Raw genomic sequence first — 24483 nt, forward strand, 5'->3', positions numbered from 1 at the left:
AAAGGCAAAGAAGCTCACACGCGAACGATAAATTCGAAATGTCTCCACCAGGATATCGGAGACTATTAGCAGATCACCTGGCGGAACAATCTAATTAGGATCATAATTAATGAATATCCTAATTTAAAGTTTAATTAATTCAATTAATTGTTAATAACTCGAGAAAAGGGATAGAGCACAAAGAAGTAATTTATAGTGCCAATACATCCACATACCAAACTAGGGTAACCCTAACCCTGGAACCACTTTGACTCACCCCTTGAAATCTTTGAGGGTCCATATCTTAAAAGTGGTTGGAGATAGAGCAAAATAAAATCTTACGAACCCTTCAGGAAAACCCATCAGGCGTGTATGTTCTAGGCTAACTACGCTATTTCCGAAGCCCAAACAGGAAAGAATAGACTAGCAAATGTGGTTGACGGTTCACTCTCACATAACTACCGCGGGCGCGGATATAATATAAACCTTAGTTTGTGGATGTCTGTACTCTACACTTCGAGGCTTCCGCATGAAGATATCATCCAAAGCAGCGTGGTATGACCATTCATTCGGTGATTTTCTTAGCTCAAGCTCGCTGGACAAAGGAGTCTTCGCTCTTCCAAACGCTTGCCACTCAGTGTTGCCAATGCAAAACTCGATAATACTCTAACACAACTAAATGAAACATGTATAAAAATACAAAACATATTTAATTGATGGCAGAGCGCATTTTCCATTTTGACGAAAAATTAAAGTAAAAGTTTGTGTAAGCAAATATTATCCTTCGTAACTTAATTATGTGGATGACAGCAAGTTGCAACACTTGCTGTGCGCACATGAAAGATAAACTATGCATCTTTGCTTGCAATACTACTCAAAATCGCCGGATAAGTCGCTAATGTACGCTCAAAGTGGCTATAGTAAGTCGTTGGTTACCAATGCTTGAACTGGAAATTCCTAGCTTGGTGAGAAGAGATTTTTGATAAAGTTTGGGGATAGATAGGGGGAAGACAATGCAATTGATCTTATCTGGGGAAATACTTTATGCAAAATTATCTTAACTGAGTGAATACAATTACCCCGCGTCCCTTCACCACTGCTGGTCCCTTTTCCATGAATTTCGTCACAACCTAGAAATACAAATCCCCCAGATTTAGGAAATTCCTTTGATAATCGGCGGGGATCCCTCGCTTTATGTCAGGCGGCTCTACACTGCGGGCCTGTTCAATCACAACCAGAAGATTTTGCTACCCAAAGTACATCTTGCAAAACATTCTTGTCATCATAAGAATGTAGATGCTGCCGATATTTCCAACAGTGAGGTTTTGGACCGCAAGGTTCAAAAAGAAAATTTATTGTCGAACTTGTTGAGTGTTGTGTAGAATACTGACCAATGGATGGAGAGGATTTAAAAAGAAGAAAAATGTAGTATGAAGTATGGAATGGGTTGTGATGTCCTGTTCCGTTGCGATCGTGGAAAATACACCATTCTATCGCCATCCTTACGAGGATAGGCTTGACATCAATATTGTTTAGTGAGGTGTGCAAACTGGAAAAATTGATATTGATATTTTCATCTAAAACTGGAACTGTTGAAACAAGTATCTCTGCTCTGCGAATGATTAAGACACATCTCAGAGCCACGCAAGGACAAACTAGGTTGAGCAATTTGACAATTGAGAAGAACATTCTTCTGAATCTAAAAAAAACTCATCTGTATGAAAACGTGACTCACAAATGCACACACGATGAGAGAAGGGTGTAGTTTTTGTTCAAGTAATTGATTTAAGATCAGATGATAATTACTGGTTGTAAGTCTACCTAAATATTGCATATAATAAGCTACTACTTTTTGTAAATAAGCCTGAAGTAGTTTATGGCCATTGCTTAATATTTCTGTTTTAATAATGAGATTTCGATGTAACCAAAAATTCCAAAACCTGCAAAATGCAGACACTCTGGTATGGTGAGATATCTCTGGTCCTGGACTCCCATATACCAAACTTTGGTAACCCTAGGACCAATTTGGTCCATAACCGCCCCCCCCATTTGATTGCTCATAACTTCTGAACAAATAGGTACATAGCGCTCGGGTTTGTGCGTTTTACTCAGTGTATTATACACTACAACAATACATTAATTAGTTTTACTAGTCCGTGCCTGGGACCCATATTCCCTCTCCTCCAGTTTCATTGCTCATAACTTGTGAACATATGGTCAGAGAGAGAGTGAGAGGTCGGGTATATGGTGTTATACTTAATGTATCCATACACTACCCATGGGCGTCCGGAAGTGGCCATCCCTGGAAAATGAAAGTCAATCAAAAATTGTATATTTTGTACACATAATTTCATTTCATCCACAATAATATGTGTTAATTATTGCATGAATATCTTAAATTCAAATTTAAGCAATATTATTTGAGGAAACAACTCTATTATTGGGGAAAATGTGCCTTGTTTTCCCCCCTGAAAAAAAATACCTTTCTTTCCCCTCCCTGGAAAAAAATCCTGCGGACGTCCATGATTCACTACCACATTATATTGGTTTTGTTGGCACTTATCTGGAACTAATAATTAGTCATTTTTGAACACTTAAACATTTTCAAGAGATGGCGATTTTTATAAATAAAGTCCAAAAAAAGTTACGACTATAGTGGGGCAATGATTGCTATGGCTCGTGGTGCAATACTCATTATGACTGGTGGTGCAATAGATGAGATTTACTAGGACAGGATCCAACTATGCGAGTTAGTCGTTCTCCAGTTTTCCACCAGTCAACATGGCTTAGGACGGAGGTCAAGAGACATCACTGGAAGTATTAGAAGTCCATATCTTATGAGGTAGGGTTCTCACTGCTGTTATTGTTTTGAACATGTCAAAAAATTTGTATGAACACAATACAATCAGGTAGTGAATCAGAACTTGTCCAAAATGTAGCAAACCACAAACCTGTGTCAAGTCATTGGGTCAGACATGTAGGCACTTGTAAGGGAGGCCGTACATCAGGTAATATATCATATTCTAAATATGGGAAGGATATTATAATTTCTAATCTAAGCTGGCACCATCATCAATGCAATTGTACAGATGGTGCACTAAAACTGAAATTGGAAACTTCAGCTGGAACATCGATTGGAACATTAATTTGAGCATTTGGGCACTACTACTAAAATGTTTAAACCCAGTCCTCAACTGAAAATCGTCTCGAAAACTATAAATTCAAATCTGAACATACTTGTGATATCAGCAGTTTCTTGATCATGTTCAAATCCAGCATAACCCAAATACCTTCGAATCACCCTATTGAGATTAATGTGATACTCTTGCCAGAGTGCATGAACAAAGATGGTAAAAGGTATTTGTACACAACTTCTAATTCTGAATCCAGAAAATATTCCTCAAGTCGCTGGCCAGTGGCGGCGATTGGGTTCCAAAACCGACAGGACAAGGTGCCAAAACTTGGGGGACAAGGACAGTATATTTCCCTTTGTAAATAAGGTTCAGCATAGTGCGGGAGCAAAAGTGGCGCAAAGTGTGGGGGATTGAATCCTCCTCACCCCCCCCTTCCCCAGTAATCGCCGCCACTGTTTCTGCTTGTACAACCAACAAGCAAACAAGATTTTGAAAAAGCATGACAAGCTTCAAGCCAGGGTTCCTATAGAGCACTTTGTGACAATCAACATGATTTGTTCCTGAAGGGAGTTCTAAAGCTATGCTAAACCATAGGCCAAAATTTCAATGGATAACCGTACAGCTAATATAAATTCGGTAAGGAAGAAATTTTCCGATATAAAAGATTGTTTTATTCACTAGAACCTGTGATCCTTATAAATTTGTTACGATTGAAGGTATTTAAGTAAATAACAGAATATATAAGACCACACGACCACGAAGGAGGACCTAGACAAATAGTACCTACCCTTGATTCATGCGTAGATCTGGCAACATGGCACTCGGTTGCCATGACAAACGGTGCTGCCATCTGTTATCTAAAAGTTACTGCAAAATTGCCTATAGTTCCCCCTTAAAGTAAGTTCATTTACTCCAATGCACCCACCTACCAACCAAACTAAATAGGAAAAACGTGTTGAATATTCAAAATAACGACAAACAAGTGCTTCCAGTGGTGCATTATGGCTGCGTTGCACAATGTTCACGAAGAACTAAAGCAGAACGGGTCAATAATAACACACCATATGTTTCGGAGTTGGAAGAAAAGAAAATTCTGTTCTTATTACTGATATTTCGAAATTTGAACATTAGTTATTAATGTACATAGGAGTAAACGTATCACTATACAGAAAAACCCTTGGTATATGGTATGCTAATTTTATTTTACAAAAAACACAGTACACGAAATATACCTTTCTCTCTTACAGGCCATAATAATCTCATTAAACAAGCACCGCTCTTTATAGTTCGACCTCACACCCCCAAAAAACTTTTAGACCAAGCATTCACTTCAGAACTGGGCCACAGTTACTTACTGCTTACCAACCGCACAGCGAGTGAAAACGTGATTAGGTGCGTTACTTGATCGTGGTTTTCTGTGCAGTTACAAACCAATCAACGGCTGTATGGGTCTTCTAATGAGTCTTAAAATATTTGCGATGCGACAAATCGTACCACTTGATGGGACGGCATGAAAAATCGTGTCGTTTGTTATTACAGTTCCACACCGTTATTCGTATTTCCGTGATTTGCAACCAACTATTCACAAAGTATTCAAAGAAAAGAGTTAGCTTCGCTGATTCTGGGGCTTGAGAGTGTATTTCCAGCCGTCCATCATAAACTTCCTCCGTTTTTAAGAAGGCCAGAGCGGCACACATGGTTGTATGAAAACGGGTTTCCTCATTCTCTCGATACTCGACCGAAAGTCCTATATCTTGAACTTTACGCCAAAGGCATTTCTTAAAATGGAAGAAGCACCCACTGATTTCTGTAGAAGGAAACACTTGGCGAATCGCAGATATGGCTGCCAATTTGGGAGCATGAACCTATAACCTAACCTAACCTAACCTAACTCAAGGTCAAGTTAGCTGGATGCTGATTCGAGTAGTAGATAGCGCACTGTATTGGAATGTCTGACATGTCAAGGGCAAGTTCAAGCGTTTTCCTTGAAGTGGTACGTTTTGACGCTGGTACGATTTGTCGGGACACCTTTTAAAATGTTTCCTCTTAAACCCGCTTTAGACGAAAGCATTTCCTTTAACATTTTTGCTAGCATAAATGTTACGTAAATGCTTCCAAAAATCTTATAGCAGTTGGTACTTTACACGGAAGCATTTCATGTAAAATTTCGGTAAGCTTTTGCGATTAGAATGTATAATGCATACAGCACGAAAGCCACGTCGAGTTACACCATCTATGCTGAGTGCACGGTGTTTACAATTGAAACAACTAAAATATTCTTCCATACGTGTACAGTAAACGTTGTAAAGTATATATTTATGGAACGCCATTGTTTTGTACCTAATATTGTTTTATATGAAACGTTATTCCTCTCGGTTGAATAGTTATCTGCATTTAAAAATGTGAAGTGATACATTGTTTACATCTCGCGCGGCCGCCATTACAGCTGCACCAGTGACCTAGAGGTCGCTTCTGATTGGTTATGCTACGGAAATAGAATCGATCCCATCCTTGAGAAATGCTATGAAATATGCCATGGCATCTGAAACGCTATAAAATTTCTCACTATACATGGTAGCATTTTGGTCATGGCGTAAATGTTAAGAAAAATGCTAAGAAAATGTTTTCGTCTAAAGCTGACTTTAGTATGAGCGATATAGAGAATGACAGTGCTTTCGAAATAAATTTGCTGCTTTGCAAATTCCAAACACCTGTACACCCCTCATACGTTTACTCTCAAGACTGATAGGAAGCCAGTCCAACTAGTGCAGTCAAAATAGGAAAAATAAAGGAACTAGTTCATAACAAGCTGAAATTTGGTTTGTAACCTCTTTATAGCATTAATAACAACGTATCAAAAGTCCTGGGAGAATAGTTTAAATTTGTCCGCCATTTTTCCAAATGGCTCACTTAGCGGCAGGGTGATCGCCGGAGACTTTTGACATGTTGTTATTAATGTTATGAAGAAGTTATGTACCAAATTTCATCCTGTTATGAATTAGGAGTCCACGACTTTTGCGACACTAGCATTTCTGCCGTCATATGCGACACTGTATGGAAAATATGTTCCAGGACAGTTGCGACATAGTCATCTGCGACACAAAGTGTAAATAGCTTCCCTTCACACTTTATCCAGGCTTAGGACTGGCAGCATCATGGAAGCTTGTGTGTTTTTTAAAACCTTTATTAGTTTTCCTTCACACTGGCATCATAGAAGCTGGGTGTTTAAAAGCTGGATGTATTTATTCTTTGTCAATGACTGATTTTTTTGATCCCTTGTCAATGTAGAAATGTAGAATGCGTCGTTTCTCTTATAGTTAAACCAACATCTTACTATTTTCATTCTAATTTCTGAACATACGCCATTCTCCTCAAAAAGCTCTTAAGATCTCGATGCATTACATAGTCGGCAAACGCTCTTTGTATTCTCTCATCTAATGCAATAAACTGACGTCGTCTACATTTCCCTTTAAGATTCAAGATCTTCCTCTCACATAAGTAGTCGTTGTACACAGCTTCTAATCTTAAAGTCTTCACTAATTGGTACACGTTAGGACTTGACTTTTCCGTCAATACATTAACTGTATGGTTCCATCCCTCGACTGCATTGTTAGTCCTGTGCCGCTGTTGGGAGCAGTTCCACATGGAAATGTCGAAAACAGAGTTGTTCATCCACTGTTGCACGAAATAATCCAAAAGATTTCTCAATATGTCGTGATTTGGCGCATCTTCCATCACACACAGCCATCCATCGTCGACGTCAGCCACAGGGATTTAAGCCAGAGCCGAAAACATTCTTATACACAGCCGCACGTCTGGATTAGGGATGGCCAGATCTGGATCCTGTATCCGGCTGTATCCGGATCCTAGAATTTTTGGTTCTGGATCCTGATCCGTGGATCCAGAACTTTCGGATCCGGATCCGTTTGGCCATCCCACACGAGCGCTTCATTGGAAAGTAAGAATGTGTTTATAACATATTTTTACCTGCTAAGAAGTGTGATATATATATATATATATATATATATATATATATATATATATATATATATATATAGTGTGTGTGTGTGTGTGTGTGTGCGCGTGCGCGATTTGTAATTAATACACTTACAAGGGAGGTTATCTAAGTGTACCCCTCCGATTTCCATGAAACTTGGCAGGTGCATAGAGGGGCCCAAAAGGAAGAAATACGTGTTTTTTATTTCGGCTAAAAAAATGTTTTAGGAGGCAACCCCCCCCCCACAAATGTCAAGATGAAGACAAATTGAAGTGGGAATTGACCCCTGTGTCCCCCTCCGATTTCCATGAAACTTGGCAGGTGTATAGAGGATCCCAAAGGAAGGACAAATTGACGCGAGGATCTGACCCCTGTGTCCCACTCCGATTTCCATGAAATTTGGCAGGTGTATGGAGGGACGCAAAGGAAGAAGTACGTGTTTTTGTGTTTCAGCTAAAAAAGGTTTTAGGGGGCAAACCCCCTCCCCTCAAATGTCAAGATGAGGAGAAATTGAAGTGGGAATCTGACCCCGAAACCACGTAAATATGGCATAGGAAGAAACAGGGGGCATAGGGCCCCTCTATACACCTGCCAAATTTCATGGAAAGCGGAGGGGGACACAGGGGTCAGATCCCCAAGTCAATTTGTCCTGATTTTGACATTTGAAGGGGGCTTGCCCCCTAAAACAGTTTTTTTTAGCTGAAACAAAAAAACACGTATTTCTTCCTTTGGGCCCGTTTATACTACACCTGCCAAAAATATCTTGTAGGACTAACTAGTGAAAAATTTCTTTGTAATCGAAGATCATATTACCTTTTAAGGTGTGGTAATATTATAATGGGATTGAGATACGAAACTCTCGGATCCGGATCCGTTTGGCCATCCCTAGTTTGGATCTGTTTTGTAATCGTTTGTCAGTCCCAACTCCTGCACCTTTCGCCACAAACATTGGTTAAAGTGATAATTACAACCACTGATCTGAGCCTCGGGAAATACTTTCTTCAGAGACGCTATCGCTATTGCTGCTGCACGTACGCAAATGTCGCTAATTCTGGTAAACAAATTAGAAATCGTAGGGGAAAATCCAAGCAGTGTCGCTTATGACAAAAAAAAACAACAGTTTTTACCCTAGTGTTGCAAATGACGGGGTCGGAAATGTGGGAACTCCATGAATTAGTTCCTTTATTTCGTGAAAACTTTCATTTGTCCGCCATTTTTTCAATATGGCGGCCTTCCCGTTTGCGTGATCAACAAAACACGTTGTTATTTGTGTTACTAGTGTTATATGAAAGACCCACCCCACACACACACACATATATATATATATACAAGCCAGTAGCGAAGCGTAGTCTTACGAAGGAGGCAAGCAATGTTTCAGTACAACAAAACATGTAGTACAACGACATGCCGAAGGGAAAGATTCAAGGTTTATAGCCTCATTTACCCAGTCGCTGGATTTGTCAAAATATCGTAATAAAGTGACTGTACTAAAAATAAACCATATGATCCGCAAACGTCACATTTACTTTTTAAAAAAAAATCCAGGTAACGTTATTCATATGATATTAAACGTTTTGCATATGCGAACTTTCCGCATACGACTAAAGGGAGACGGAATTTCTTACTTACTTATTAGTACCTTTATTTGTTCATTATTATTTAATATGGTCAAACGGTGACCAAACCGATTTAGATAAAAAAAAATGGGAATCGTTTGTTTGTTTTACGCTGCATGATGTAATTTAGTATTTTTGGGCACCCTAAAAACCGCATTGGAGTAACTTAAACACTAAATAAAAAGTTAAACACAAACAATAAAAAATTCATTTCAAAGCAAAGAAACACATGCATAGACGATGTACTCACCACAATAAATTTCAAACTCTTGGTGTTGGTCGACCCCCTTCCACGATTTTCATTTTAACAGTTATCTCTCTAGAGCTAAACGAAGCAATTTTCAATTGCTCAATAATACACCCGCACTTCACATCAACCGTTCCTAAATACGCGTTCATTCCGATAAATTCACAGCACAAAACACGAAGCAACAAACACTCACACTATCCCACGCGCTTTCCACAACTGCAAATACAAGCATCCACACAAGATCAAATTGAAAATCTCTGAAACAACAGAAAGTGATACCAACCTATTTCCTTAATTTTATCCGTCACAAAGGAAAGATATATCAGTTTGGAGATAAAAATTACGCGGAGGAATCAGAATCATTTCAGCAGAACGAGTATGTACATTAATATTTAAGTAATAAAGTGTCATTCAATGGCGTGCCCGGGGCGAAGGGTGGGGGTGGATGGTAGACATAACCCCCTTTTGGCCCAGTATATCTAAGAAAAAACGTCAAAGGAAGGAAAAGATGACAAAATGGGGACCGTAAAAAGACCCTGGGAACACCACTTGCGTCATAATAATAGAACTTAAAACATATTCGGGCCTCCCCGATGGCGCAGTGGTAGTGTCGTCGCCTTGAAATCAAGGGGTTCTGGGTTCGATCCCCGGTGGAGGCACAAGTGTTTCAGATCCCATTTTAAACTGTAGGTCCAGTCCCGATTAGCCTTACTGTGCATAAAGTGGACTTAAAACAACAAATCAATCAATCAATCATTAAAACATATTCTTGTGCTCATAATATGCAGAATGTATACGATTTACTTCTATGCCATGTACAAATATCAGTAGATAGTTCTTTCTCAGATAGCTTTATTTTCACCCCAAGTTTTATTCAAAAGCAGTCAATTTTTTGATTGTAAAATTTGTGAAAGAGCTCACTTGAATTACTGCGTAAATAATTTGGCAGTTGCAAACACTGGTAGCGGTAAACACTTCTGGCGTAATTTGAGCTGGACCGACCAGAAAGCAGGGTGCGGGACCAAGGTCCGTCCAATCTTCCCTCCCTCCCTGAGAAAACTCTTCACGGGGGTGCAGAAATTCCACTGCCCCAACTCCCAATGTCAACTTTTTTTACGCGTTTTATATTTCGCGAAATCTAAAATAATTTGTAATATAATATGATATATATGGAATTTAGAACAGTGATAATAACTTCTTTTAGTTATTTTATGACTAACAATTATTATTATATTTGCGATCTTGTTTACGTGTTCATGAAGACAAATATTCGTTACTAGTTTTTTGCTGGCAACGTACCCATAGATGAATCCTTCTGCTTTCGGTTGAACTCGGCTATTTTCGGGAATCACGCAAGCTCGGAAAGCACAGCTTTTTGTAGAAGCTTTGTGGACGGGTTCCACCAAAATTTCACGCTTCGCCATGTGACTCCTTCGGAGGCCTTATTTTCCCGCAGAACGGCTGCAAGCATTGAGGCTGGTGCTTGCTACAGAGCTGCTGGGGGAGTTTGCGGCCGCATTTTTTTCGCGAAATCGAGTGCGATGGAAACTAAATACGGTTAGAACATTAAGTACATTAAATGATATTCGAATTATGCAAGCAGTGCTTGCATTGCTTGTACTATATCTTCGCCTCTGATGTCGATTAATACTGTTATTTCGTAAAAATTTTAATTTGTCCCCAATTTTTCAATATGGCGGACTTAGAGAACGGGTGATCGCTAGGGACTTTTGGTATGTTGTGATTAATGTTATAAAGATGTTACATACCAAATTTCAGTTCGTTATGGATTAGTTCCTTTATCTTGAAAACAAATCGTCTGAACTGATTGCACTACAACCACCAGATCGAAATTTGCAGCAGATGTATCTCTCTGTTTAGCAATGATAGTAGACGGACAGCAGACGTAAAGCTAGCTGAATATAAATGATATTGTGGCGCAAACAGACCTGTAAGAGTTATCATTCCGGAACACACGTGTGAATGCGATTTTAAAGCCACGATGCTACCAAGTATGCTGTAGGCGGATTTTGAGTGTTTTCTGCAACCCATGGAATGGCCAAGTGCTATACAAACCACGAAAGATTCTACAGCAATGCATACCTACAATATCAATCGGCTTTGGTTACTGCCTGTTGTATATCATGGTGATAATACGGCGAAGATGTTCATGAAAGACATGATCTCCGTGACCGCAAGGTATGTTCAGCTTTTATTTATTTATTTAATTTATCGAAACCCATGAGACCGCTCCATGATAACTACAATACGTTTAAGACTGCGCAATATGTTGTCAAGAGTATAGCGGTTACTTTAATAACTTTCCTAACACTGGCCAGTATCGTAGCCACAGGGCCCTCGGTAGTTGCGAGGCCTGGGACACCCAATATATGCGGGGCCAGCCTATAACAAAAATTTATCAAAGGCCTGAAAAAATCAGAAATGTTCGTCCCTTGGCCTGAAGTATAGGTCTATATAATCAAAATATATCCTTATTATAAACAGTTAATTTATACATATTGTATTATTGCTTAAGAGCATTAAGCATAACATGGTTCAATTTGAAACAAAGAATTATGGAAACCTAATATAAGTGTGTTAATACTATCCAATAACATTCTCCATGAAAATTCTCTTTTCTTTTCATTGAATTTTGAAACTGTAGTGAATTTACATGGGTTCATAGGCAATATACCAAATATTATTTTCACTTCGTGATTTCATTCTGTAATTAAACGAATAGTGCATTTTAAATAATTTAATTGAAAGATTTGAACACTATTTATGTGTAGTACTTTCTTTAGAATATGATTTTAGTAATTTTAGATTTCTTTAAATCTATCAAAACAATCCATAAGTCAGTTACTTAATTGATAACACCTACGTCCTACAAACTCGCACTATACAGTACACAAACAATTATTTTTATCTGGTGCGGGGCCTCGGATTAGTGCAAGGGTTTATAGATGGCTCCAGGACTCGACATGGACCGAAGAGGCGTTCCGGTTAGATTGCTTATTTATTTATTTATTAGATTTCACTACATTTTCCTTTTTGATTTTGAACTAAATTGTTAATATTCTTTAATAGTACATATTATAGCATTCAAATAAGCTTCCCTTATACATGAAAATATGATGTCGCGAGGGAGTTTAGCAGAGTATGGTCTATGTTGCCTAAGTTGGAGACAAGTACGCAGCGCTGGAACTACAATCAATACACCATCTGCAATATTTTCTTATTTTCTTGAATTTCCCCTTTCAATTATTTTCGGTCGTCCTTTCTTCTTTGCCCCGTTCAAGCCAACAGTAAAATTTCAAGTCATTCAAGCAATAAATCCAATCCTTCATCACAAGCAAAATAATAATATTGCAAAATCTTTCATTTGCACAAATTGATGTTTCAATTTAAGACAAAGTATTGAGGCTATGTACATTTAATTCAATTTTCCCTCTTTTGACTAATTCACGATTTCCGCCTTTAAATCTTAAAAAGAAGAAAATTCCAGAAGCCTCTTGTCCAATGTATTTTGTATTATTTGATGTTTGTGTAAATATTTTAATATTAACTATTATTAATTTTCACTAGTCGTTAATGTCGTCGCTCTAGTAACCAGGGACAAAAAAGGCAACACCATGTTAACGAAAGTAAAAGTTCCGTTTCGTATAATTTTATTTCGAGCCCTGTCTGGCTCTACGTCGCAATGACTGGAGGACTTGTTTCGAATGTCGACAAAGACACCATGCAAGTAATTCCATCTTACCATGACCATCCTTAAACATGCCGGCAGTAAATAGCGAAGCAAAACCACGATGTACGATTTCTTGGGAGAGAAATCAGCTACTGCTAAATGGCGTTAAGTAATGGTTTGACCATTGACAAAGCAAACAACCCACACACACACGCGCACATACGCTGCAGAAGACACAGTGCATTATATTGACATTTTGGAAGATACAAAACTCCCTTCCCGTCTGTTTTGAAAGCTGCAAACATTGTTATGTCACATCCTGCTGTAAGGTGTGGCGTATTGTTGCTACTTCTGCACACTTTACCCGTGTAAATTTTGGTTACGTTCTATTGGGTTTGGTTGTTCTTGTGCACACGAGACGAGTGAAAAAGAAACGTTCTTAGCACTATTGATGCATTCGTCTGCCACGCGCCAAGAAGAATTGTTGTTGAAGAGACAGGTAAGACATGTTTTTACCATCATTTAACCAGACCTTAGGTCTTTTTTGGGTAGAAGACATACATTTCAGTACCATAGACGTTTAAAAGGTCGCGAGAGATCCACATTTTATGACATAGACGTTTAAAAGCGGAAGGCCCGTGTAAGACTCATATTGGTACCATAGACGTTTAAAGTGGAAGGCCAGTGAAATACATATTTTAATATCGTAAACGAAAGAACAAATTTCAGTACCATAGACGTTTATAAGTGGAAGGCCAATGAAATACCAATATTGGTACAATAGATGTTTAAATTGGACGGCCAGTGAAAGACATATTTTAGTACCATAGACATTTAAAAGTTCAAATCCAGTGAAATACATATATTAGTATCATAAACATTTAAAAGTGGAAGGTCCGTGAAAGACTCATATTGGTACCATAGACGTTTAAAAATGGATGGTCAGTGAAAGACATTTATTTATTTATTGAGAAAATTTCAGATACAGCACGTAGCCATTTTACAATGAAATCATCAACTATGAAAATAACAAAAATAAAAATAACAAAATAACACAAAGGATTAACATAAATAAGTCAAGATAGCACAATTAAATATTTTTTAGCAACGTATGTTCTGATGGTAGGCCAAAAGGCGTACTCGGTGGAAAATTTTAGTATCATAGACGTTTAAAAGTGGAAGGCCTGTGAAATACCCATATTGGTACCATAGACGTTTAAAGTGGAAGCCCAGTGAAATACATATTTTAATATCGTAAACGAAAGAACAAATTTCAGTACCATAGACGTTTATAAGTGGAAGGCCAGTGAAAGACCAATATTGGTAGAATAGATGTTTAAAGTGGAATGCCAGTGAAATACACATTTTACTACCATAGACATTTAAAAATAGAACCCTTGAAAGACACATATTTGGTATCATAGACGTTTAAAAGTGGAAGGCCAGTGAAAGACATATTTTAGTATCATAGACGCTTAAAAGTGGACGATCCATGACAGACACAAATTTCAGTACCATAGATGTTTAAAAGTGAAAGGCCCACATTTATGTATCATTTATTTATATCATGAATAGGTTTCTAACGTAGGAGACAAGAAAATTTGTGAAAAAAAAGTTTCCAACGATTTTTTCAGTGAGTCCTCAGTTATGGATGGAAAAGATTGGATTGATCTTTCCCAGGGTTGGAACAGATGGAAGGCTCGTGTTTCTGTAGCCATAAACCTTCGGGTTTAAGAATGTTTAGAGTTAGTTAGTCTTTAGTTACAATTGCTGAGAAAGGAATGCTGTGGCTGACAGCTTATATTGTTGTCTACGAATCCATGGATTCCGAGTTTGAATCCCAGGTAGGGTAGTGAAGTTGCACTATGTTCGTCTATTTCATAAATTTACACTAATTTTCATATTTTCAGCAGTGTGTATATATAAGAAGTCCTTTCACTTACCTTAAATCCAGAATCTGCCTCCCATGTCTTATTGCCGACCTCTACTTGTCAACCAACCAATCCTGTAAATAATAGATAAACATAAGTTTTACACATGAAGTTCTAACAAACATACTCATATGTGTGTTTACAATATATGTTGCTATTTCTTAATTTCCTGATTAGGACATAAGCAGAGATGGGTGCGGAGTCTGGGGCATACAATATAATCGGGCCCTACAACCAAAATTTTCAAGTGGTAGTGTGAAGTACAGATGTCCTATAGAATCAAAAACATAGTCTAAATATTATTATAATTAATAAGCAATCAATTTATATATTTTCGTAATATTACTTAAGAGCAATAAGCACAATTTTGAAGGCTAAAAAAAATTATTATGGACGTCTACTAAAAACTCTTAATTGGTTCTTCCTTTTCATTTCCAATGCGCCAAAGGTGTGACGATAAATTACAATCAATTTGATTTGATTTGATTTGATTTATTTTACTACGCTTCTTGTGCCACTTCTGGCTAATTTGCGAAGATGGTAATGAGTGATGATATGATGAAATTGATGAAGAGACATCAGAAACGTCCATGCCCAAGCCAGGATTCGAACCCGGGACTCCTGGCGTCGCAGCGCGATATGATAACCACTCCGCCACGGGGGCCGGCAAATTACAATCAAAGTGGCAATTTTAAATAATATTCCATAACATTCTGTATTATAATTGTCATTTGTCTATTTTTTTGTTGAATTTCGACGCTGTAGTGAATATTCTTTGTTTCATATAAAATAACATTTTCGCGTGATGATTTCATTCTATAATTAAGCAAGTAGTGCATATTAAATGATGCGAAAGCAATACCTGAAGTCATGAAAAATCAAATTAGTTGCTTAATTGGAAGCAGCAGGGTCCTATAACTCGTAACATACAGTACACAAACAATTATTTTTATCTGGTGCGGGGGCCCATGAAGTGAGAGTTGCCCCCCCCCATAAGGCCAGCTCTGGACATACGCTTGATTTATTGATTTATTTTACTTCGCCTTTCTGCCACTTTTGGCTAATCGCGAAGATGAGGACGAGTGATGATGGACACTCGCAAAGAAAAACCATGCCAAGGTCGAGATTCGAACCCGGAACCCCTGATGTCGTAGAGCGCTGTGATAACCAATCCGCCACGGGAGTTCAGCCGATCATACGACAACAAATTTGCTTCATTTCATTATTAATACATAAGCATCAACAGTCATTAGCCTTAATTCGAAAAACCTTGAATTTAAATAAACTGAGGAAACATACATACAATAAGATATCTATAAATTATGTAACACCATCATCATATATTGTTTGCTACAGTACATTACACACAGATTTTCAAACGTCATGCAACATACGTAACTATTCGAAGCCAGTGGCCTTTCCAAGAAATGTAGGATATATCAGTGTAGATGCTCCACAACTGCTCGAGGTTCGAACCGGATCCATTATTATTATTATTTTAAAGAAAATAAAACTACTTTCGCATTCCCGGTGACAACTACTTTTCACGCTCCTGAAGCGTAAATTCAAACGCAATAAGTTCAACGTACTGTACACGAATGGAAACATATCAGTTCACAAATAATCCCCGAAACTCGTGGTCCAAATTTTAGCTGTGCATTTGGTCATCCAACTTGGCATCTTCAATCATATCACGCAGAGATCACAACTAAAACAAATAAAGCTTTAATTAATTAATTAATTAATGACAGCTAAAAATAGTTTATTTTTCGGCATCATAGACTGTATGAATCCATATTATCCAATGTGAGACATGTGAATTCAGGAAACGATATCCAAATCCCTAAACCTTGATTTGATATCCAAATCCTGTATCTTGGGCCCTGTATCCGAATCCCGAATTCTTAATCCGATATCCAAATCCCGAATCCTGGACTCGATATCCAAATTCTGTATCCCGCATTCTGGATTCAATATCTCAATTCTGAACCCGATATCAGAATCCTGAATTCTAGATCCGTTATCCGAATCCCGTGTTGTAGATCAGATATCTGAATCCTTTACTCGATATAAGAATCCCGAATTCTGGATTCGATATTAGAATTCGAATTCTGGATCCGTTATCCGTATCCCGTGTTGTGGAGCAGATATCTGAATCCTTTACTCGATATAAGAATCCCGAATTCTGGACCCATTATTAGAATTAGAATTCTGGATCACTTATCCGTATCCCGTGTTGTGGATCAGTTATATGAATCCTTTACTCGATATAAGAATCCCGAATTCTGGACCCATTATTAGAATTAGAATTCTGGATCACTTATCCGTATCCCGTGTTGTGGATCAGTTTTATGAATCCTTTACTCGATATAAGAATCCCGAATTCTGAATCCGAATTCTGGATCCGTTATTCGCATTCCGAATTCCGAGTTATTATCCGAACAATTTGTATTTTCACCGAAAATAAGACTGAGAGCCTACATACGTATCCTAGTAAGATATGATCATATGATAATTCTGTGTACATTACACTTGCTCATTACCCACGCACGAGTGCACACAAGATATTAGATCTGTAGACATTTCCCATTCTTGAATTGTGCACGTATTACAACCAAGGATAAAGCACGGCTGGTGTTTCCCACGGACGGTTTTCTTCAATACGACTTTTGAATGTCAAGGCTTTGACGGTTCGCGTCACATAATAAGACTGAAAATTGCTCTCAACTTCCCATGGTTGTCCATGATGATATTAAAAACAGTCGATTGCTTTGGATTTGTGTCCTGATTGTCTGAATATCCTCACTCAACGAATCAGCTAACTTACAGCGAGGTAGAACTTCACTCTTGACTCTGTTGATTGGGTGACCTAGGTTAAAACATTGTCTCCCCAACAGTTTTACTTTTTCATATTAGAAAACATCACTCACATTGCACAACTGTGACTCAGTGACGTAAGAGAACTTTGAGGGTCAAGGCATACTAAACGAATTTCGGTTGAGTGACGCGTGGTCAGCGATTCGAGTCCCTTCGCCTCTGATATTTCGCTTTCTAGACCATTGCATTCAAGCAGCTCCACAATTGTTATCATGACGATGGGTCAAGACCGAAATTTTGTGGATCTCACCATGGAAGGCACCAAAAGGTGTCGAGAGTTCCGCTCAGCGAAATATCCGCTCAGTGAAATATCCGCTCACACTTACAAGAACCATAAATTACCCTCCCCCCACCATAAAAAAATCAAATATTCATGTATTATATTTATTTAATATTTGATTACCATCAAATTTTTTCCAGGCTGTGGACTGGCTAAATAATTGAAATATCTTTCAACTTCTATCTTCTTTTTTAAAATATGTTTATAAAAACTTCGTCATTATTTTCTGGCTGGAAAGCTTTGTCATATCATCGGTTTAGCGACTTTACTGCAGCATTTGAAAGAATGATATCACCCTGAGACACGATCTAATGTTGCCTGTTTCTTCGTACCTCTTTACTGTGTTCTCGATTCTTGCACCCAGCTTTTGGTATGCAGTTTTCATTCTTTTTCCCTCAAAATTTAACTGTGATCTCATGTACACGAAGCCTGAATTTTCCGCTTCTTTCTTCAAGCAAAGAACCACGTCCCGTGACACTTCTTCGATTGCTCCCGGAGACATCGCCAAGTGGTAAGGCCGTTTGCGTGCTGCCGGTACGCGTAGCCTTAACCTTTTGCCGCCCAAGCGTCTCGAACGAGATACCCAAAAGTAACCCTCACGGAACCAAGCGTCTCGATCGAGACGCTGTGTCAAGGTCGTAGAATTTCGATTTTATGTTTTTATATTGTTCCTAACACATGTATTTAACAGAAATGGTTTTTTGCATTTCTTTTGTCTTCATGAAAATGGAGGGGAAAAGGCGTGAAAAGGGACTTCTCTTTTGCGTCTCTTTTCAAGGTCAATTTTTTGCCAACAAAGGAAGACCGGCTTTGTTGTTCTAAACACTCCCTCCTGCTAAGTGCATTCGAAGGAAGCTTGTTTATCAGTATCCGATGTCAAAATGAAAGTTTTCCGTGAGGGCGCAAGCAGGGGGGGGGGGGGGAGGGGGAAGACTGGTTGTTGAATCTGCATTGTGAGAATGGAATTTCGAAGCGCGCTGAAGGAAACCTTTGTTTTTTTTTTTAGCACAAGTGACAACAGGAGTTACCCAGCATTGTCTAAAAATAGAATTTCAAGCAGCTGCAAGAATTGGCGCTCATTTGTCACTACGTTCTAGCTTTTCGTCCGTGAATGTTGTGCGTAGGTGTCGTTTTGTGCCCAAGTGCGAGGACATTTTTTGGGTGAAGTGACAATTTTTTAAAATAATTTTTAAGGGTTTTCTCCCTTCCCCCTCCATATATACACCAAATTTGCATAAATTTTGCATTTTGTGCATTTTGACATTTTTTTCGGGGCGGGGAGGGGGGGCGGGGGAAACACCATATTTTTAAGAAAAGTATTTTTGAGCGGATTTCCCCCCTTTCCCCCTCCATATGTACGCCGAATGTGCATAAATTATATATCGTCTGAATCTGTGATTCATTCTGCGTACAACGGATATCTTTCATATCTCTAGGGCATTTAGTTTCTGAGCTATAGTCATTTCAAGGTACCGCTGCATTTTGAATCTTGAATCATTGGCCATTCCTTTTGGGGGTACAACTCAAGTTACATTGGTCATACGACATTGATGCCAATATTTTTCTGTTTCTTACATGCCAGCGATAATTTCTATGTGCATTTTTAACTTTTCATATCCTTTTTTCGGAGGGCGGGGGGGGGGGGGGCGAAACCCCATTTTTTCAAAAAAAAGTATTTTCAGGGGATTTCCCCCATTTTCCCCTCCATATATACGCCGAATGTGCATAAATTATATATCGTCTGAATCTTATTCTGCGTACAACGGTATATCTTTCATATCTCTAGGGCATTTAGTTTCTGAGCTATAGTCATTTCAAGGTACCGCTGCATTTTGAAGCTTGAATCAGTGGCGTGGTGACCATTCCTTTTGGGGGTACAACTCAAGTTACATTGGTCATATGATAATAATTCAAATATTTTTGTGTTCCTTACATGTCAGCGATCATTTCCATGTGCATGTCGACACTGTCATGTACTTTTTTCTTGGGGGGAGGGTGGGGGAACCAAATTTTTTTCCCCGAAATTTTGGAATTTTGAGAGTTAGCCCCCTCCCTCCGCCACATATACGCCGAATTTGCAAAAATTTCATATAGTCTGAATCTCTGGTTCATTCCGCCTACAACAGTATATCACTCATCTCTCTAGGGCAATTAGCCTCCGATCTACACTCATTTAATTGAAACTCTGAATTTTGATCAAAATCGGCTCGGGCAATAGAGGCTTACATGTGAAAAAGGCCTTGGCCGGCAACCTAACCTAACCTAACCTTCATAGTTCGCGCGAGGCTTGCCCTTAGTAGTTGTAAGAATCTCCGTGCACCACACAAAAGTCACACCTGAAATGAAATGAAATAAATAATTGGTGGCGAAGGGGTGCATTGCTCTCAGCGGTGAGTCATTCGTTTCTTTCCTCCAGGAAGCTGAGCGCAAATTTCGCAACATTCCATTTGAGCGAAATTTTCACTGGGCGCATTCTTCATACAATCGGGCAAAATAGCTAACCACTCGGTTATGCATGAGTTTGTTGTCACATAAGAATCGTACTTAAAAATTATACAGGCCTGCATGGGTTTGGATGACTCACAGACTACTGTTGCCCCTGAATAATTTCAGCATGCTGCTTCCAAAAAGAAATCCATTTTTACCCATCACGTGTAGTTTTTTTCAGAAAACAGCAATATATTAACTGCCTTAATTTCAAAATAAAATGTGTAGTTTTATGATTTTCTCAATAGATGGCTCTGTTTAGATGATGGGAAAATATTGGCTTTCTACAATACAAATCCTCCAATTTCGAACTATATATGCACAAGAATAGCAAGCATTTAATCCATCTTCCATCTTTTTAAGACACATTGATATGAAAATTGTAAACTTTGATTACGTAAGTTTCATTTTTGAAATCTCTCATAAAAATTTCCTTCACAAAATGTCCAAAATTCGATATTATAATGTAGTATGTTGATTGAACTTAATGCCCTGGACAAAAATCATGATCTACGGAAAAATCCTGACGTGTTGGGAAGAAATATATGTCATGTGCATGATTAGCATTCAACATACTTCCAGAATCACCTATTGGTTTGTAAACTTCCGAAATTTCCTTTGTTTAAATTTATTTTATTGCATTCTGTAATGGACGCAATGGAATTGCGAATATGATGATTTTGATTGTAAAATTATGAAAATTCCTGACGTGATGGGGGAAAATGGATGACATGTGCATGATCAGCAATCAAAATACTTCCAGAATCACCTGTTAGTTTGTAAACATCCGAAATTCCCTTTGTTTAAATTTATTTTCTTGCGTTCTGTAATATACGTAATGTAATGGCTAATATGAGAATTTTGATTGTGAAATTGTGAAATATCCTGACATGATGGGAAAAAATGGATGTCATTTCCATGATCATCATTCAAAATACATTCAGAATCACCTCTTGATTTCAAATCATCCGATTTTTTTTTTAAATGCAGGGTGGTGTTATCGAAGTTGATTATGTTGCCGTATTTTAAGAACACTAAAAACAACTTACCAACACTAATCTGTTTACGACTTGGTAAAGTCCTCGGCTTGAAATTAAGTGGTCCCGGATTCGATACCCGGTGGAAGAAATATGATGGTTTTGATACCACTTTAAACTGTATGTCCAGTTCCGATTACCCTATTTGTGCATAAAGTAGACTTGGAACGAAACTCGAACACAAAGGAATTAGAGAGAAAGAGGGGGAAGATACAAAAGAATAGGCAGACAGAGATAGTGTGTGTGAAAGGAAGAACTCGAACACAAAGGATTAGAGAGAAAGAGGGGAAGATACAAAAGAATAGGCAGACAGAGATAGTGTGTGTGAAAGGAAGAACTCAAACACAAAGGATTAGAGAGAAAGGGGGGAAGATACAAAAGAAAAGACAGACAGAGATAGAGTGTGTGAAAGGAAGAGATAGAGAAAGAGGAGAAACCAATGGCGTCGCCAAGTGGAGCCAGGAGGTTCGTGCCCCTCAGAAATTCGGCTGGTTCTGTGCTCCACCAGTTTTGGAGGCAAAATAATTCAAATATTGCCATACCCGGGTTCCGCATGAACTATTACTTTTCCGTAAAATATTTCAAAATGTATTACAGCAAACAAATTTTTGCTTCGACTTATTTCTGACACAGAATAAAGGTCCAAAGTGCTATTCCCTTCGTCCCCTTGAAGTTACTTTGTTGTGTGTTTTTGTTAGAGGTGTATTCTCCACGTTACTGCGTTTACTGCAGATAAACCAATTTTATTCATGGAGTATAGCGGAGTAATAGGGCGCACTTAGATTTTGATCCCATATACAAGTATCTAAGGCACCAAAGCAGTCAGAATCTTAATTTTTATACCTAGCATACATAAAACATTCTTCTTTCAGTTTCTCTATGTCTCAGATTAACATTTTGAATATATTTGTAGTAATGTGAATTTTTGTACCGAATGGCGAAAATGTGCACCGGGTCTCTTGGAGCTAGATCTGGCTCTTTCGTGCACTCGTTTGCCTGTGAACTGGGGCGCCCGCCCCGTGCCTCACTATGATACCGGTTCCAACCCAAATATACCAACTTTTGCCATGAATATACATTTTGCACGTGACGTGATATTGTTATATTGGCTGCGTCGCCCCATCCCCTCTTATATCCCCAGCTACTTTTTTTATAGCTCCGTGTTGACGTGAAATTGGCATAATATTGTTATCAGGGAATCCTTTATTTTCGATTTCGTACGACCATGAGATGGGTGATGCCGCCGGATCTATAGATGATAAAAACTAAGAATAAATCGTCATCAATTTAGATTTAACGATAATAGCAGCGCCCCACCCCTTTGACAACTAACATTACTCTAGGAAGCACTTCGTAAATCTAGCTCCTTGAAAGTCAGCTTTAACACCATTTAAGGTGAAATTTAGCTATTTTATGCGCACCAGGTTTGGCAACACTGCCAGGAGGCAAGGAGAAATACATTGGGCATATGGGAGTATTTTTTGATTTGTTATCTTGGGAATATCAAACTTCCGATGGAATAGAAAATGATATCAACGGGAAGAGGGTAGTTTGAAGAAGTGATTGCCCAGCAGAAATGTCGAAACTCCCATTTGATTAGCCGTAACTTGATGTTGAAGTTGATTCCCCATAAGGAATAAATGGGATCCCGAAAATTCTTATTCGTCATATTTTTCACAGGTCGTATCTAGCTTAATAATGAACTTTGAAAACGCTTCGATCTGCCACATGTGAAGAAATTCATACTCTCTTGTACCCTCACGATTTTCTTCAGTAGCACTGCCCATTCCGACGATATTAAAATAAATGCACACATGGTGCGTAACTGTATCCACTCGCTTTAACTGTCAGTAGAATAGTTACTTTAATGTCAAAAAATGTAGTCTGGGCGTCCCACAATGGAATGACCTATATCTAGATGGTGTGTTTGATATATACAGGGTGAGTCAAAAGTCAGGTTACATAGGAATTCATAGTATATCTTTAATATGTGCACCTTGAACAGCAATGCATTTGCGCACGCGACTTTTCCAGTTCTCCAGAATCTTTTGTAGAACGTCCGGCATAATCATGTCTCAACATTACACAATACGTTCCTTCAGATGCTGGATGTTCTGTATCTTAACTGAGTAGACGAGCGCCTTTAAATGACCCCAAAAGTAAAAAAAAAAATAATACATTGGTGCCGGGTCTGGAGATCGCGGTGGCCACTCAACGGTACCACGGCGACCAATTCATGCACCAGGAAACCGGACATTCAACCAGAGAAATGGAGAAACATGAAAAACATCCAATGTAACCTGACTTTTGACTCACCCTGTAGATACAATAAAAATAATTGTTGTGGTAAACCAGGTCAAATTTTCAGAATACATCACTGGTTTTTGTGTACTTATTTAAAAAATGTCATTACTGAACGCATTTCTTACATATTCTTCTACTAACATTCCACAGTGATTCTTAAGAAGATGCCTCCCAACGAGAACCAGTTCCCACATACGGATCCACTTTTGAAAACCGAAGAGAGTCATCAGGAAGTGACGAAAGAACCTCCGCCTGTTCAACAGCCTCTAAAACTGATCAATGTGTTTGGGTTGCTCCTCATCCACCTACTGGCATTATGGGGCTTCTACGTTGCAGTGACGTCTACGAAAATAGCAACTATAGTGTGGGGTAAGTGAACGACGGAATTATTCTCCATACATTGTCAGAACAAAGCTAATGTTAACAAAACGACACGACTTTTGGAAAATAGCTCCTATATATGTCGGTTCTGGTGTGATCTTGCTCATAAATATAATATTCGTAGTTCTACAGTTTACAAGGTCACGCACAGCATTGCTTTGGGGTCATTCCATGTGATGTCAACCTCACATATCTTGATCATTTGAAATTTGGCATACTGAACGCCGGCCACTTGAGTAGGAACCTTTGCAAAGTTGAAGATCCATATCGTTTTGTAATCCAGAAATTACAGGGTTGCAAAATGTGCGATTTTTTCACCATCTTGTTAATTTTAAGTTGCAATATTATAACGATAAAATCTTGCTAATTATCAGGTAAATCAATTAATCACCGTAATAAGCAATAATATGCATTGGATTGTGGCTGTTCACCGGGAGTTGGACGGCGGAGGGCGAAGGACTAGCCTGTTTCCCGAGAAGAAGAGGCCGAGCCTCGGGTAAAGAAATATAAAAATACAAC

The 24483-nt window shown here is 38.5% G+C and overlaps 1 protein-coding gene across 1 annotated transcript in view; it reads left to right on the plus strand.

The window, feature by feature from the left end:
* Positions 1-24483, plus strand: part of LOC146003385 (uncharacterized) — a 147264-nt gene that overhangs the window by 112499 nt on the left and 10282 nt on the right. Inside the window, exon 7 of the mRNA XM_083141665.1 lies at positions 23734-23952. Within this exon, the coding sequence (XP_082997791.1) occupies positions 23734-23952 (219 nt within the window). The remainder of the gene's footprint in view (positions 1-23733; positions 23953-24483) is intronic.

Source organism: Lepisma saccharinum, chromosome 20, assembly GCF_977018435.1.
Source record: "Lepisma saccharinum chromosome 20, izLepSacc3.1, whole genome shotgun sequence".
NCBI lineage: Eukaryota > Metazoa > Arthropoda > Insecta > Zygentoma > Lepismatidae > Lepisma > Lepisma saccharinum.